The sequence below is a fragment of the Patiria miniata genome, unplaced genomic scaffold, assembly GCF_015706575.1.
Source record: "Patiria miniata isolate m_02_andy unplaced genomic scaffold, ASM1570657v1 HiC_scaffold_3, whole genome shotgun sequence".
Taxonomy (NCBI): Eukaryota; Metazoa; Echinodermata; class Asteroidea; order Valvatida; family Asterinidae; genus Patiria; species Patiria miniata.
The window spans coordinates 19,192,156-19,210,476 of NW_024037069.1; the positions used below are offsets into that span (position 1 = coordinate 19,192,156).

Sequence of the window (18,321 nt, forward strand, 5' to 3'; positions counted from 1 at the left end):
ATTATAGACATGATTCAGTGAAAGGTACAGAGAGGTTCATTATGTTAACATTCAAAATTGTATTATTATACTATTATTAATTATCTGGTACTGAAACCAAGGATTCCTCAAAAGTGCCCTAGGCACTGTAGCATGCAAGCCTGAAGAAACCTGTAGAGAGAAGACAACAAGAAGAAATTACAGTTTTAGAGGTGGGAGGAAAACCCAAGAAGAATATTCTGGGGAAAACCCACGGAATTAGGTAAGGACTGAAAACCCAATCCACATGTGGCTTGGGCAGGAGTCGAACCCGGGTCACAGCGGTGGAAGGCGAGGAAAGAACCGCTATGCCAACCTGACTCCCCCAACCTATCTCCAGACGTAGCTGTCTCCTGAACCAAACTCTAGGTATTTTATTTTAATATTTTGCAACACAATCTATTTGTCATTGCCAACTTGGCATAGAGCCAATGTCTGAATTCAAAAAAAAAAAAGTTGTTAATCTAAACACCTGTGAAAATAAACCATATGTCTGTAGATCCCATGTAGGGTTGGGCTACTGTAATATAAACAGTGTGGAATGGAATATGAAGATGGGCAATTCCACAGTTACTCACGTTACATTTTTGATGTACTTTTGAGTTTCCTTGGGCTGTAATTACCTTACTGAAAAGGTTTAATAACTGTTATCCCCATGGTAGATAGAGTAGACCTAGACCTACCTAAGCACCAAAGATGACATCCAGAAAAATGTGTTATGTATGATGAACAAGACGAACAAAATCGGTTACTCACTTTACATTTTCGTAACGTTAGTAACCGATTTTGTGCGACTTGTTTATCATACTTAACATACTTTTCTGGATGTCATCTTTGGTGCTTAGGTAGGTCTAGGTCTACTCTATCTACCATGGGGATAACAGTTATGAAACCTTTTCAGTAAGGTAATTACAGCCCATGAAAACTCAAAAGTACATCAAAAATGTAACGTGAGTAACCATGGAATTGCCCAGATATTGTTTACCTGACAATATGTTTCTGCCCAATGAATTACTAAACGATAACTGAAATGATCAGAAATTGATTTCCTTCTTTAAATAAGCACCAAGTCAGACAAGTGTGTAAACACCTTCAATTGTGGACCCCCAATTGTCCCTCTTTTGTTTGTACCTTAAGACCTCCCAAATGTTTTGTTCGCGATCATCAATCGTGGACCATCAGGAATTGGGGACCCTATGTCCTCTATTGTTCAACGTCCCCTATTGAATGCAAAAACAAACCCATGTGCAATAAAGGTGAAATTTGCCGTAAACAGTAAAATCCACCCTGACCTCCAAAAAACTTCCTTGTTGATGTAAAAGTTTCAGAGGAACAAATATATTTTCAAAAGGGGGTCAGTAATAAGAATTGTTGTTTATTGTATTTCGTATTTAATACAGTAAAACTGTTCAGAAACGTTTTCTAGATTGTTACTGAAATGCTTTTAGACTTTGCATGTTACATGCTAGTATCGGTTCATTTTGTAGAGAGAGGTGAGGTTTCCTATTAAAACATATGACGCGTGTGCTCTTAACATGACCAGCAGGATCATGCTACGATGTATTGGTTCCGATCGTAAAATTTCAAATTACCATGTGACCATCCGGTTTGCCCGTGATTGGCCATCATTGCAGTGGGCAAGGGTTTGGTTAGCAACCATTTCATGCATCGTAAACTAGACAGCAGGGCTTATTTCATGTGAAATAACCGCAGATTGTTTATAAAATGGCAAAATGGTCACTACCTGTGCCTTGTACCGTTAACCCTAACCTTCCCAAATCCATCAAAAATCTGTTCCCCCATTTTGTGGATTTTGGTAGGCAAGCCATGAGTACCAAGTCCATCAAAATCCACCTTATAGTAGTGGTGGTCTTGTGGTGGATTTCAGCGGATTTGGTCCTAAAGCATTATGTGAAGCAGGGTCAGTCATGGATTTTGGCAGACTCTGGCCAGCACTTAGTAAAAGACACTAGGGAGTTCGGGTTAGTCATAATCGAGCCAACCCAGCACTGAGTTTTGGCAGCGCATTTTTCTCACAGTTTTTGTCATCAATCACAGCTTTGAAGACTTGCTGTACTGATGGTACTGTTCAGTGTGCCATATGATCTTTGCCTACTACAATGGCGACGCTGACTTTCCGATACCTGGATGTAGACTTGGTCTTGAGAGAACCTATTTAAAGAGGTTGTGGAATGCTCGAAAACATTTCCGTAATTTTTCGGGTATATGTAGCCTAAGGTGTGATGAAATAAAAACGACTATTGTTTCTGTCATGAAATGAGTACAAAAAGTACTTTTGAGAGCTATATTTCAGGTCCTGTTTCAACCCGAACGTGCAATTTGTGTAAACGTTGTCGTTGCGGGCAGCAAACAAAACACAGTAAATCGTGACGTAATAAACAGGACTTGTATATGCTACTCTGCATCGGGAGTCCTGTTTATTACGTCACGATACTGTGTTTTGTTTGCTGCCCGCAACGACGACTTTTACACAAATTGCACGTTCTGGTCGAAACAGGCATGACAGGACTTGAAAAACAGCTCTCAAAAGTACCTTTTGTACTTATTTCATGACAGAAACAATAGTCGTTTTTATTTCATCACACCTTAGGCTACATATACCTGAAAAATGACGGAAATGTCTTCGAGCATTCCACAACCTCTTTAACCGTGTACAAATAACGTGGATACTATAACACACGTGGCTGTGGTACAGGACTTAAGCCGCTTCCACAGGTGCGTATATAATTGCAAAGCCGTAGCCAAATAATTTAGATGCAGTCTTATTTTTCTCCTTTTTCTATCAGCTCCAGAGGGACCATCGAGTGGTGATCCTGCAGACCATGGAGCGCATCTTGAAGGAGACCCTGGACAGAGTACCGCTGCCTCTCATCCCAGACCTGGTCAAGCTGGCGTCGGATGAACTCACTGCTACCAAGGTAAACTGACGGTGTCTTTGGAGAAGTGGGCAAATGGGATCGTATATCCCAACAATTGTGCAACGTACATGTACTACCATGCAAAAGTTGACGTTGATTGAAAAGATGCGGAGCGCTTTTTTTTCTACGAAGGAAAGCAATAAAGTAATATCCAGCAGCGGATTTGAAATTTTAAGAGAAAGGAGACATATATTAGAGAGAACATTACAGAAATTTTAATTGTTTTTATTTGTGTGTAATCATACTTTCAGGATACCATCGAGAAACTGGCAATGTTATGGAAAGACAAAGCAACAAAGAATTTGGGGGTAAAAACCCTTAAAATTTGGTAGCGGTTGGTTATATGGTTATATGCATGAACTGTGCACTTTTCTTCATGTTTTCTTCACTGCTTGCCAGAATTTGGGAAGCATGTCCACTTTTGCCGTAATCACCAAAACAAAGTTTATGGTTTGCAAATGGTTCAGCACTGGTGATTTTCTGAAAAACAGACTTTGAAACGCACATTTCAAGCGTCAAAAACCTCACGTCACCCGTTAGGTATAACCTGACAAACATCTCAATGTAGCAAAACAAGAGAATGCTTGAATACTTCTACTGGGAGTACTGTTTGTTTCCATGGGTAGCAGCCTGATAACTTATCACAGTTTGAGCACATCGGCAACAATACCTTCTGTCTTCAGTTGGCATGTTTCTTTTTGTTGTTATAGGTACCACCTCGATTTAGGCTTCCAGTCATATGGCTGAGGAATTGCACAATGAAAAGCTTGTTCAAATGGAAAGCAATCTTGGAACAACCTGTTCTAGTTTGGGAACATTGCTCGTTGCCTGTGATGAATGTGGAGTGTCCCTGCAGAAGCATTAATCCTAACCTTCCCAAATCCTCCCAAAATCCTCTTTACAAAATGGAGGATTTTGCAGGATTGAGGCTATATGGCAAGAATGCGTTGCTGATTTTGGAGGATGCACCATGTCAAGGTCTTGGGCCGGACCTCTTGTTGTTTATGCTCAGCCGTACATACATTTAGGCCTAGATCATACTTAAAAATCCTCCGCACTGCTCCAGGGTGTCACTGGCTCTGCCTCAACATGTTGACAGTGGTTGCGGGAGGATTTTGCAGGATTGAGGCAGTGGTCACCCCTCCAAGAATCACATTCAAGAAATGACAGAGGATTTTGCAGGATTGAGGCTGTATGCACATTTTTACATGGAGGCAGTTGGAGGATTTTGCAGAATTGAAGTTGCATCCTAGCAAAAATGCCTTGGGAGTTAGGGTTAATTAATAACTGGAATTTTTCCCACTTTTATCTTGCACCTGTCTGAATTTTTTTTTTCGACCCGATTTTGTTTTTAGGAAGTTCAGCCGGAATGGCAGACCGCAGCCAGCGGGGTCCTGGTGGCTCTCGGTCACAAGTACTGCAATGAGGTCATGGAGGAACTGGTCCGCAAGTTCCAACCGGGGACCCTGCCGCACTTCTTTGTTGTCCAGACAATGGCGAACCTGGCCACGGCAAACAGTGAGTTCATCAAATTCTGAAAAAGCTCAGGCATACAGTCTATAGACTGCTTGTACAAGCACCCGTCCCCCTTTGATCGTTAACAAAGTACCAACTTCACGTTGTATGTGTGTGAACCTGTCTGTGCGTGCAATGTGTCCCCTCCGATGGAGCCCTTATTTCGTAGCGCTGTTTAACAGTTGGCAGAAAAGTTGTCCTAATTATAGCAGGAAATTGTGCTAACCTTAAGCACTATTTCATGGCGTGGATGTGGGCCATGGAGCAGTGGCGCACCAAAGGGGGGAGGGGGGGGGGGGGGGGGGCTCGGAGGGCTTGAGCCCCCTCCCCCCCCAAGAGGTTGTCAATTTTGTAAACAAAATTTGGGGTCAATTTTTTGTTAACTCCTACTTTGATCGTGGTGATATGTATGTGGCCTATTTTCAAGTAGTATAATAGGGGTGTAAATGGCGCCACCAACGTCAAAATAGTCCGTCCCCCCAAAAAAGAAATATCAGTTGCGGCAAAAACAATTGGGCAACATTTCTTTTTTTAATTTCTCAAAACAAAATAAAACAAATTGTGAGCCCCCCCCCCCAAGCGCGCCACTGGTATGGAGGTTTACGTCACTAATGTAAACAACTTGTTCTGTGCTTACTGCTTATGGAGTGTTATGCCAACACGTGTAAACCATTCATATTTCAAGAGAAATACATACCAGAAGAAAGCCGTTTGCTGAAAGATGGCATCAAATAACCACAACATCCAACTTTGTAAACAAATGCTACATGGTCTACATTTTGTGCTTAACTGAAATGCATGATGTCTGTCAGAATTATATATACATGTATTTGTACACATGTTCATATTTTTCATCCAACATTTCTGTGATCAGATTGTTGCATTATTTATTCAATTGTTCATATTTACCCTTACGTACATGTATAGCTGTAGTTTGTGCTAGATTCTTTTAATAATTAAATATAGATCAGTGTTAACATTTGATTGAGAATTAACATAATGTATGAACTGATTATGATTCAAATATTAACAGTTGAAATATTAATAATTGAAATAATGGAAAGAGATAAATGTTTCATTTAGTTTGACATAATTATCATACGATTTGCATCTGCTGTACATGATGGAAAAAGCTTTAAAAAAGTCACTGTGTGGCTTGCATATCTACTGCAGATGAACTAATTATGATGCAAATTGTTTTTTTTTGAAACCGTAGCCTTGCATTAATTAATCAGCTATTTATTCCCCTAAATTCACTATTCATGTCTGTTGTTGGTAGTGGAACTTCGGGCCACAATCTGGACGTAGAAAGTGAAATAACTTTTTGTTTCTGTGAGGGTTTGACTTTCTAATGCTGTTATTTCAGATAAATTTGTCGATAACGGTCACCAAAATTGCAAAATCGGAAAATCTAGGAGTTATAGCATTGTTTTGCATGTGTTGGCATTATTTGCAGTGTTAAGATTTCAACCAAAGGACAAGAATTTTTTTTTCTTTTATTGTGCTAAATCCTTAAGAATCTACTTTATATAACAATTTTAACTCTTACTCTCCAAGATCTTTCAAAGTCAACCAGGCGATTTGATTAAATATGAGAAATGTACAGTCTTGCATCAGTTCATAGTGCTTGTTGAAATTGCCAGCCAGAGAGGGAGGGTTTTAAGGTTCTTTGAGTGTATGCCTTGTCAAAATATTGGTTCCAATAGGGCTCATTACGAAATCCAGCACGCATTGCACAGTGTTGAAAATGTTCCAAACACGCGCGCTTGTTGCTTGAAATGTGTTCGAAATACGACGCAGCCGATGCACGTTATGCAAGTTGACGCTCAAAATGCCGATGCACGTGGCCACGTGCGGATGGTCTGTAGGAAATGACGTCATTTGAAAGAGCCCTATCAAGTTGATGTCTGTGTTTTTTCTGTCCTCCAGGTTTTGGCTTCGTTCCATTTCTCACAGCCACCCTAGGAACCCTGCTGCCAATGCTGGGCATGGCCAAACAGGATAACATGAAGTGGGTCTGTGTGCACGGTAAGTTGTGAACGAGTTACAAGTTTCCTAGAGTTACTAAGCACACAGATGTGAGGCGTTTTGGCAACATGAGACAGAACTGGGCAGAGGTAGAAATGAGGGTTTGCAGATGAAGACCTTTATCATGCTGCCACCATTTCAGTCATGTTCCCTGTATCCAATAACAATACTGAATGATAAAGGGTTTTTGTGCAAAATGGAACCAGACTATTTTTCCTTCAAGCCACGCTTTGATTACGTTGATTTAAATGGGGAAAAAATCAAGATGGCCGCAACATGATAATGGTCTATTAAGAAAGAGAAAAAAATCTCCCTACAATATGGTTGTTAAACTTCAATTGGACCTTCCGTTGACAAGTTATGGCTGTTTAAAGATCGCATTTATCGACATGTCAAAAAAGTAAAATACTGAGAAAAAGCGATTAAAGTTTGGAGTTTTGTATTCGTGAAAATGAAAGATGCGAATTGTTTTTCCTTAAAAACACATCTATTCCACATATTTTATACTTTATCTTTAACAAACGTGTAGTAGACATATCAAAGATTACAAATATGAATCGTTCTGAAAATCGAGAAAAAAAATCTTCCTCGCTCAATTTTTGCAGTTTTCTCCACTAGGCCTGTGCCCAGTTCCGTCTCATGTTGCCAGAACGCCTCACAAATTTGCTAAGCGCAGAGAAACATTTGCTTAGCGAAAGCAGGTTACCAGGCAAAAACTCATGCAATACATATTGCTTGTGGCTGGTTCTTGGCAGATTTTTGCTTAGCACATAAATTGACTGAGCTTAGCACATTAAAGTGGCAAGAGAAAAATTAGCCAAGAACATGTCTCATGTAGAATATTATTTTCACAATGTTTTTGTTTTTAACCTGTATTTTGTTATGAAACATATTGATCAGTACTTAGCACCTCTGTGAAATTAACCAGTAACAAACTCCACCAGTAGATGACTAGAAACTAACTAGCCTAACTAGTAATTTACTGCAACCAACCAACATGCACCCAATCAGATTTTCTCTAGAAACCGGCTAGCAATTATAACTAACCAGCAGCTTTTGTCAACCAACCTCCTGACATGCCTTGAATTGTAAAATAACTACAGAACTGATTATCAACGTTAACTGGTTATTATTATTCGACATATAGTCGTGTTCCCTAACGTGGCGCACTTCGAAGCTTACCCGACTTTCCTCGTGTAATGTTGCCAAACCTCTTTGTTGACAAACCTCAAATTCATGCAGTAAAATACCAGTACTTTTACCTTATTAATGCTTGCTATTTAACCTCTGTGAACAATTTCAGTTTCATAAAATTTAATCCAAAATTCAAAAACGGTGGCGTCTGGAAATTGGGCACAAATTGGCGGAGTGTTCCCTAACGTGGTGCACTTGAATAAATCTTCATTTAACATTTAAGAATCTCTGTAAACTTGATAAATTCTGATAAATGATTATTATCTCTACTTACATACCCAGCAAGATGTTTGTCAGAAAATTATTTTCTTATTTTTCGGGGCATTTTCAAAGGGTTCACTTTGCACTTGCAAATAATATCGGAAAATCACGCCAAAATAAATTTTTCTTCAAAATTTCTTACGGGTGAATAAACTCGCGATTTATGAACAGGAGTGTTTAGAACTTGATGAAATTTCACTTTCTGTGAAATTTCAGTTAAAACTTTTGCTCTAGCTGGGCGCTACAGGCGAAAAATCAAAGTGCGCCATGTTGGGGGCCACGCCACGTTAGGGTACATCAACAATATATCACCAAATCCATCACCTTGATTCTTCCGCATAGCCATCAGACCCATAGCACCACTGACACGGATGTATTTGAAGACTTTCCTCCATTTCATTTTGCAGCACTGGCTCGATTCAGTGAGAGTATCGAAGACTACGTGGCCAACATTGAGAATGCACCCGACTCCACCATCAACAAGGCAACCTATTCCACGCAGATCTTCACTGCCTTTGACCACATTTTCAACGCTTGGCAACAGTCAAAAGAAGCCAAGGTTTGAAATATTTTGCAACTCCCCCCCCCCCCACCCACTCCTTCCCTTAGGTCATAAATAGTACCAGTTGATTAAAAAAATAAGAGACCCAAATGGTGCCCTCTATGTTTTTTTTATTAAAGAAGTTCTGCATGTAGCACTTTTTAGATCTAGGATGTGTAAGCCCAATTAATAAGCTTTCTTTTTATAGTAAAAGAATCATTCAAATCGCGAATACGTTGAAACAAGAGGAAAAAATGACGTACAATACCCAAGCACCCTTGAGGGCGCTATACTTCGGCTCACAGGCTACATTATGATAAAAACAGTGCATTGAAATAATGATAATTCCTTTCGTATGTATTTTTGCAGCTTCGTTTGATGGTTGTGGAGGCGTTGGGCCACATGTCCAAGATCATCCTACAGGAGCGTTTAGAGGAGCAGGTCCCTAAATTGATTCCCACCATCCTGAACATGTACAAGAAACATCCAGAGCCATTCTTCATAACTCAGGTTTCTACAATTTCTCTTTCTCTTTGTCTTTTTGGCACTTGTCCTTATTTTGCAGTGTTGAAGAGTTATTGTAAATATGAGTCAGGATTTACTGTATTCAAAATAGATTTTCTAACTCGTTCGCTCGTGTGTCAGACGACGTTCTGCCGTCGCTTTGCCACAGCTATTGCCACATCACTGCCCTCGCGGAGGTCGTCAACATTGCACGTATCTCCACCACATGTCAGCAGGTGGGCCATTGTCTGGACTTCTCCACCGCTGCATTTGTCAGAATCTGAAAAGCCCCAATTCTTGAGGTTGAATTCGCCACGTCGTTTTTCTACCATTTATTGTTAACTCCTCCTATGTTTTTTTTCTGAAAGGGTTTGTGTATGATTCTTGAGTCGGCCGTTGCTAATGGCAGCACCATGCTTGAGGCTCAGCTGGAGACGATACTGAACACACTACATGCCCAGGTAGGACAACGAAGACACCCCTACCCAGGGGATGTGTGGTACCCACCATATTGACATGTCTCTCTCCCCACCCCTATCCCACCCAAACCCTGTCCCCACCCCACCTCAGCCACCCCTACTCCATCCTCCACCCTATATCTCATCCCATATCCCATCCCCCATCCGTCCCAACCCCATCCCCATCCCAACACTGTCCCCATCCCCAACCCCACCCTGTCCCAACCCACTCACCCCCATCCCATCCCAACCCCATCCCACCCCATCACAACCGCACCACAACCCCATTCCAACCCTACGCCACCCCCATTCCAACCCCACCCCACCCCATTCCCACCCTTCCCATCCCCACCCCACCCCCCATCTCCATCTCAACATCACCCCAACCCCATCCCATACACCATCCCCCATTCCTAACCTGTGCCACCCTCTTCCGAGCTGATTTTAAGAGATTGTTTTGCAAAGTCCTTCAAAGACAATCTAGTAAAGTATTTGTAGAAGTGCTCTCTGAAACTTTGGTTGCGTCTGTTTTGTAGGTGTGCGTCCCACCTGATTTCAACCACCCCTTGACGATGAAGAATCACAACGAGGTGCTTCGCTGCTTTGCCGTGGTCGCTCGCTCCTTCTCAGATCGAGTTGTCGCCTACCTCCTGCAGAAACTAGAAGGCAACGAAAGGATCCGCATCGGCACACTAGGAGTCTTCAAGCAACTCATTAACTCTAATGGTAGGAACAAATGACAATATTGCGAACACAGTTTGCGCAGCCTTTGATTTTTATCACATTAAAGGTGTACAGTGGAACGCTGCTATACCGAACATTCGGCTATACCGAACATATTCCTAATTGGCTCCCAGTTTTAATGTACAAAACGTACCGAACATCGTTGTTGCAAAAAGTCAACAGATTAACAAAAAACTACCGGTTGTACATGTATTAAACACTGTTTGGGCCACTTTTAATTCCCGAACATCCAAACCACCCATGGTTACATCGTGTTGGTGAAGAGCGAATAAAAGGGAAAACCACCCGTTGCTAAAGTTTTGTGACAACTCCTCGTGCGGCGGCGGGATGTGAGAAATGCCAGTTCAGTGACTTCACTATTGGTCAAAAGAGGGTACCGACAGTTTAAAATCGCTATACTGAACGATTGTTATTACGAACACTTTCTGTGGATCCCACGATGTTCGTTATAGCAGCGTTCCACTGTATTTGCTTCCATTGTTGGAGGTTGAAGCAGGCTGTTGTTATTGTTGAAGCCTAGCTCTTGAGTTGTAAAACTGTGCTTCAACAGATTAGAAGAGAGTAGCCAATCCAAAGTCTGTGACAAGTTTAGGTCACAACTTTTTTTTAACAAACGGCAGCCAATTTCTTATTATCAGAAGACATGTGGCACAGAGTCATGAGTGTTGCTCAAGTTGAGCCAAGGAACCACAAGTAAAAGAAGAGGACAGCAAACGTGTTTGGATTTGAAAATTACCAAGCAAAAACTTGGGATATTGTTTTTTTGTCGAACTGATTGGTCTAAATTGTCAATTTTGTTGTCGTATGGCAGGACCTCATATGGACAACAAAAAGTCTCTGGTGCTGTCAGGACTGAGGATCATATTAGCAGATCAGAGCAACAAGGTTAGTCTGTCATTCCATCGTTATCTTACTTTTTATAAAATAGTGAAACTTGTTGCAATACACGACTTAAAATATACCAAATTATGATCTTTCTTAACCCTGATCCTCCTCAATCCTCCAAAATCCTCCAAGCATTTTTGGATTTCGGAAGATCGATGCCGAATGGTAAAATAGTGTCGGCTGATTTTGGAGGACGCATTGTGTCGAGTTTGTAGGTGTCGAGTTCGTAGGCTGCACACAGCATTGTTTATGTTCAGTCATGCATAATTGAGCCCTGCATTATGCTTGATATCATCCGCACTGCTTCTGAATGTCATCGGCACTACCTCAACCCATTAACAGTGATTGTTGGAGGATTTTGAAGGATTGTGGCAATGGTCAGGCCCTCCACTGATGGATTTTGGAGGATTGAAGCTGAATCCAGTTTTTACATTGTGGCAATTGGAGGATTTTGCAGGATTGAGGATGCTTCCTAGCCAGAAGTGCCTGGGGGTTAGGGTTAATCCTCTTGGTAGGTGGAACTTTAACATGCAGATAGATTTAAAAGAAATTACAATTAATAACATTTATGTGGAATTGATTTAAGAAACCCTTTGGACCGTTTTGTTTTTAATATTTAAGAAAATCCAGTAATAGATATAAGAAAATCCAGCTTGTCCAGCTGAGCTGAACCCAAATGTTTCAGTTCAGGACAATATTTGTACTCGTAGACTAAGTCAGTCAGTCAGTCAGTCAGTCATACTTTTTTTTTTTTAAAGACTAGTTGATTGCTTTTGATTAATTGGGGTTTTTTTTGGTATCGTTATAAACAGGTGAAGAAGATCTTTGCCCAGGTAGTGATTGCGATGGCCCACCATGGCTACCTAGAATTGGAGGGCGGTAACCTCATGATAGAGTTTGTTGTCAAGCAGTGTGCGCTGCAGCCCAATGACGTCGTGCAAACCGTAAGTTCTAATTCCTTAATTTTCCCGCCATTTTCTAGTTCACAAAAGTGGTTTAACTAAGCGCCCTCTCTAATGTTTGCGCACGGAGCCCATATACCGCAAGGACATTTCAGTTTGGTAAAGTCAATCCTAACAGTTTTTGAATGTGAATGTAAACTGAACCCAATGTTAACTTTTGAAAAACTGACACGTGTGTATTGTGGTGTTAAAGGCAGGGTTGGTCATTTGTATTTGTGCATTTTTTCATTTGAAGCAACAAAAGTGCTCAAAATCTAAAGATGCCGAGTCGTGTTTTGAATTGCCCCCGAAATCGGCATCCAGGACACGCTCTCAGCCAATTGCAGTTACACGATGTCACACACTGAACCGAACACTCTGAACGGCAACCGCGCGCGTGTGCGTCGTGCCAACGCTTGCATGCACCCATTCACAGATTTGTCGAATTACAAACCAACTACTAATGGAAATTTCCAAAAATGCGTCGCTTGACGCATTTTTAGAAATGGCCTTCTTTTATTGTTTTCTTCACGATGATGGCGTGCTAGGAAGAATAATTTCATAGGGAGTTTAGTGCCATTACTGTTTTTAAATCAAGCTTAATCGTTTAAATCAAGCTTAATCGTTTCAACAATTATTTTTTCAGTTACTCTTTGGATAGCTGCAAAAGATCTACTCTAACTTTGAATATAATTTTTGTTCCATTTTTGTTATCACTTTACTTTGCAGAGCAAAAAAGAAAAAGTTGATCCCGATCCAGTCAACAGTGCTGCATTGCGAGCCATGTGTGATAACGTCATACACCTCATTACAACCACCGTCGTCGACATGGAATCGGTAAGTCTCGTATGCCATTTCCAAAACTTCGGCTTCTTCTCCAGCTTTGGTTTCATCTCCGACACCCAGAATCACTTACAATTCTTTTTTTTTTTTTTTCAAAGTTGAATGAAGAATTGACTGGAGCAGGGTTTGAACCTGCGACCTCCGGTTTGCCGTTCCGGTGCTCTGCCAACTGAGCTATCCAGCCCCATGCTGGCGGTTCTCCAATAGTCAATGCCCTCGTTCAAGGGCGCTAGTCAGAAGCCATAAACCTGTATATATGCCATGTAGCCAGGGATCATGCCCAAGGTCACGATGCTAGCTACATTAGCAATGCTGCAAACCTGGGAACGAGCAAACGGGGCTCAATCAAAGTTTTTTTTTACACAGCTTTTTTTATTACAATTTCAAATTTTCAAATAAACCATAAGATTTTGATGTTCCTAAAATGGGATTTAAACCCATATTGAGCCAGCATTCTCAAGTCCGTGACTTAAGATCTCCTAAAGCCAAAGCAAGGAAAAGCCTTGATTTTGAAACACCATACCTTCAAATTAAAGATTTGTGCCAAAAAGCACCGACTTAAAATTTGTCTGCATTTTTGTCACTACAGGGCCAGTAGGAGCATATGGCACAAAAAGTAGATAGCAAGACAAAAAGCTATTATTGTCTAAACTGAATGGACAATTAAAATAACAATAACACCAAAATAAAATGTTCCTACTTTCCCAGGTTTTGTGGCCCTTCCTGTTAGAGTTCATAGTTCAGCCCCAGTACACCGACGCCATGGGTACGCTGTGCCAGAGCCTCGCGTTCATCGGAGCCAAGAAACGCGACGAAGAAACGGACGACTACAAGCTGCTGTACGAAGAACTGAGCAGCCTGCCCAAACCCAACATTCTCGTGGCTAGGCTAATGGTAAGTTGGTTATCGTAATGGACCCCGTGTGTGGACGGTAGAGGGCGCTATTCGATCACTCACGAGAGCATTGTAGGGTTGGTTATCGGAACTGGGTACCTGATTACTCGACCGCTTATGTCAGGAACCAGTTCCAGATTATGAAATTATTTTTGTATAATTAGTAACTTTTCATAAAATGAAAAAGAAAGATTTTGAATGTCATTTTGGGGGAATTTTCAAACTGAAAACCAGGCTAGACATATGGAAAACAAAGTAGATTCACACTTGTGACGCTTGCGAAAATGCAGTTTACACCGTAAACATAAAGAGCACTTGTATCTTGCTGTATTGACGCACCGATTGTGGTAGTATTATCGTGGGGACGTTAATGAACAATGTGAAAAACAACTTCCGAGATTTAGATTTTGGGGTTGGGAGTCTTTAACGGGTACCCGGGTACCTGTGTTTTTTTTTCAGTAAATGCACACCCTACTCCATTGTGAGGGACACACTTGGTGAAGGCACTAGCTCACACTTACGATGCGAAGTACATTCCAGTGTTGTAGTTTAGTCACAAGTCCTGTCACGAGTACATTACAAGTCCTATCACAAGTCCTGTCACAGTAAAGGCTTGTTCATACTTCTCGAGAAAGCGAAAGTGAAGTGAACTTCATGACGTCAATAATTGAAGTTTCATTGTGACGTTCGCGTTACCTTAACAAATTTGCATCAAACTGACAGAGTTGTAACGAGTCACTGATTTTTGTGACTCGAGTCGAGTCGAGTCATTTTAAAGAAGTGACTCGAGTCGAGTCATTTTAAAGAAGTGACTCGAATCGAGTCGAGTCATTAGGTCAAAAGGTCGAGTCGAGTCGAGTCGAGTCAAATATTTAGCTCGAGTCAATTCGAGTCACGATTATTTGAACACTATGTATACCAAAATTTATAAAAGGAGGCCATAACTTTAGCAAGCGCAATAATCCAAAAGCTTTATAAGAAATAGCCCAAAACCAATGATGAAACAGCGAATTAGAAAATGTGTTTGAAAATCTGGTTCCTGGATAGTATTTTGTGCGTTCTAGAACCATGAGGTGGGAGTCTGTGACACTTGTATATTTGTACATGACTGCTATTCGCAAAGTAAAGTGAGCATACATTTTGCACCGTAAGCCATTGCAAATACTTTTCGCAAAGTTGCGCTTTTTATTTTTGGGACTCGATCGAGTCTTATTAGCCTTCGCTCGAGTCGAGTCGAGTCTTCTGATGAGGGACTCGAGTCGAGTCGAGTCATTTGCTCGCAGTGACTCGAGTCGAGTCGAGTCATTTACCCTTAGGGACTCGAGTCGAGTCGAGTCACCAAAAAAAACTCAAGTCGAGTCATTGACTCGAGTCATTACAACTCTGCAAACTGAACAATTAAAAAGCAATGCCTTTATCACAGTTCATTTGAATCGGAAAAGCCGATTTTGTGTACATTTATTCAATTGAATAACCCATTAGCTAGCATCTGTGTTACATTGTATTACATTGTGTTTATTCACTGCAGAATCAATAAACCTATAGAGTGCTCGGGCAGTTTTTGGGCGCTTCAATGAGTAATAGGCCGGGCAGTTTCAGGCGCGACCGTGACTAAAGGGTTAATTAGAAATAATCTTCGATTTGTTTTTCTAGGTCATGGCTGGTCGACCAGACAACGGACGCAAGCGGGGTATCCACGTCCTGAAGCTGATGTTAGCGATGTCGCCAAACATTCACGACGCAGTGGTGGACATGTGGGATGCTGTCATACCCAAACTCATTCAGTACATAGAAGGTAAGGCCGGAGGGCGGAGCACTTGACTCGCAGTTTCATGGTGGAAGGTTCGATGACTGCTTGCTAAATTCACCGTGATGTAGTAGATATAAGGGATAGTGTCATACCAAAACTCGTTTCGTCTCTTGCTGCAGAAAATCTCGATGACGAAGACAAGTGGAGCCAGAAATCCTGGGAAGATTTGCTCCTGAAGGTATGTCATTTATTCCGACTTCCCTTTAAAATGGCTCACGACCAAAAGACTTCTTCAGTCGAACTGGATTATGAAGAGCTTACTTTGTTTAAGGTTTGGCATGTTCTTGGAATTTTGTGACAACCTATTTTGTTTTTCCTTTGTGTAGTTGCTGTCTAAGACTCTGGATGTCGTTGAGGAGGAGGAGTGGCATTGTGATATCGGAGCAGCCCTTGGAGATCACATCCCTTTGTACCAAGAGATGCCTGAGGAAAAGGTTAGCTTTGCTTCTGTCTACTTTTAGATCATCAACCCTAACTTTATTAGCTTTGTGTGTGTAACCTTCCTACAGTGATGCAAGCCACAGAGATGCAACTTTCCCGGTTTTAGCCTGAGTTCCTTTTTTTTTTTTTTTTTTATCTCACAAAATTCTGGTTTTTCCGGCCTTCAAAATAAACTGGAAAAAGAGAAGAAAAACTGTGGAAATGCATAGATTTTTACCTCGTTAACGCTCTCAATTTATTACATTTAGGCGCACGGACGGCACAACGTTGTTTTTTGAAGTGGTCTTAAAAACAAGTCTTTGTTGTTGCCGAGCCTGCATACGATACAGGCGGCCAACGTACTTGCACACGGTTGAGGTTTAGGCTCGCATGTTTTCATTTACAAAAGAATTGTTCATCTAATCTCCAATAAAGTTTGCCGTTGCTCATGGTTCAGTGCGTAGGGTCTGTTTATTGTACACGTGATAGGCAGCGCTACTGTATATACACAGAGCCCGGGAGCTCTTATCTCTATGTCCAAGGTCATCTGGCTGTGCTCTTTTGGCCGGTTTACATGGGTCCTTTTGACCACAAAGTATTTGATATGTTTGCACTTTAACTGCATTTTCATTGCATATGACATCTCGATTTTTATTATGGAGTACATTTTTGTCTGAGCAGTTTCATCTCCAATTTCATATTCTGTACTGGTGGATTTGAATGATCTGGGAGGTTACAGGAAAAATTTCATTTTTTCCTTCTTTTTTTGCTTTCGCCAGAACTTCTTGTACAAGTGTCTTGGTGTAGTGATGAGAAAAGTGAAAAACACGCAGTTTGTGCAGAAACATCTGGACATCATGTTCTCATCGGTCCGTCACAACAACCACTTGGAGAGAGAAGTAAGATTTTCCTCAAAGTTCTTTTTATTTCCGTGCAGCGGCGAAACTTAGGCCACCTCAAAACCGCTCGTCTTGAAGTTTTGTAAAAGGTCTTTAACAGGTACTGAGAAAATTATACTGACGATTGATGTGATTGGTTGCGGCTACTTGAGATCCTGATTCTGATTGGCTAATTTGGAAAAAAAAATAACACTTGTGACCCCACCCTACAAAATTTGTCAGAAGTCGCCAGATCTACTCTTGCACAATGGAAGTCCATAGGCAATGTCAACGCTTCACCCACATAATATCCATATGTTATCAAATACGTGTGAAAACTAATGGAAAAAATGCCCTTAAGACTCATTTTGTAGGATCAGGGGTCAATATCATATCTGCTAAGCAGGCAATATTGCTTAGCATATAAATCTGCTAAGCAGAAATCAGTCGGGAACCGGTCACATCAAAACACATCCCATGAAGTTTTGGCTGGTGACCTGTTTTTGCTAAGCATATATTTTCTGTGCTTAGCAAATTTCTGTGCTTGGCATCTCTATGAAATTTAGCCTCTGCTCACATTGATGGTCAATGTCTTGCACCCTGTCTCCCCCTTAGGGTTGTGCCTATGGTCTAGGATTCTGCGCCTCGTCCCACCTGGACATTGCGCTGGCCAAACTGGAGAGCGTGACCAAAATGGACATGGCCCGCAAGTCCACCGGTTTCTTCGGACTGGTCAAGGTAGGTGTGGTTTCGGGGAGATCTCAATCTAGGATTTGCCTAAACCTTCCCCCAACATGAACTTATACCCGCTTTACATGATTTGCTAAGCAGTTCTCAATCCATGTACTTTTTTTATTCCTAAGGGCGTATACAGCCAAGTATTCCTCAAGGTTCTTTCCTCCGACTGCATCTTTTTGGAACTCCCTGCCAGAATCTTGCTTTCCCCCTTTCTTGTAAACTATCTCAGTTTAAATGGAGATATCAACAGATACTTCTCTCTTGAATTGCCTGTTTCCATCTGTTTTCTTGTTTCTCATAACCTTAAGTGGCCATTGGTGTTGTGGTTGTCAATCTTCCCAATAATAATAATAATAAATAATAATAACAAAAATAATGATAAATTACCAAAACAAAATATAATGAAAAGAAAAAAAGGGACCTTGGGCAAACACATCTGAGGTACTTATCAACTACCCAGGATAACTGAGAAAAAAATGGAATGAATAAATATGACAATTTTGTTGGTTTATGAATATAAAGTACTAAATACCCTGTGTTGCCAAAAAGCTGTAAATAGTAGGTTTTTACCTTTCAATGATGTAATTTCAAGAACGTTAACTCAGTTCTGTCTGAGAATTTCTGAGAAAAAAATTCACAAGCTTACTCAGATGGGACTCGAACCCATGACCTGATTACAAGTGCAGATGCCTCAACCAAACAATGACTAA

General features: G+C 41.1%; 1 protein-coding gene across 4 annotated transcripts in view; it reads left to right on the forward strand.

The window, feature by feature from the left end:
* LOC119737202 (maestro heat-like repeat-containing protein family member 1) overlaps positions 1-18,321 on the forward strand; it is a 50,599-nt gene that overhangs the window by 4,147 nt on the left and 28,131 nt on the right. For 2 of the 4 annotated variants that reach the window (XM_038211382.1, XM_038211383.1), the window contains exons 3-19: positions 2,826-2,957; positions 3,209-3,265; positions 4,313-4,475; positions 6,402-6,500; positions 8,363-8,514; positions 8,866-9,006; positions 9,369-9,461; positions 9,995-10,184; positions 11,014-11,087; positions 11,900-12,031; positions 12,758-12,865; positions 13,580-13,765; positions 15,419-15,560; positions 15,695-15,753; positions 15,902-16,009; positions 16,775-16,894; positions 17,489-17,611. In XM_038211382.1, the coding sequence (XP_038067310.1) occupies positions 2,826-2,957; positions 3,209-3,265; positions 4,313-4,475; positions 6,402-6,500; positions 8,363-8,514; positions 8,866-9,006; positions 9,369-9,461; positions 9,995-10,184; positions 11,014-11,087; positions 11,900-12,031; positions 12,758-12,865; positions 13,580-13,765; positions 15,419-15,560; positions 15,695-15,753; positions 15,902-16,009; positions 16,775-16,894; positions 17,489-17,611 (2,079 nt within the window). The remainder of the gene's footprint in view (positions 1-2,825; positions 2,958-3,208; positions 3,266-4,312; positions 4,476-6,401; positions 6,501-8,362; positions 8,515-8,865; positions 9,007-9,368; positions 9,462-9,994; positions 10,185-11,013; positions 11,088-11,899; positions 12,032-12,757; positions 12,866-13,579; positions 13,766-15,418; positions 15,561-15,694; positions 15,754-15,901; positions 16,010-16,774; positions 16,895-17,488; positions 17,612-18,321) is intronic. The other 2 variants (XM_038211384.1, XM_038211385.1) reach the window with 1 other exon arrangement.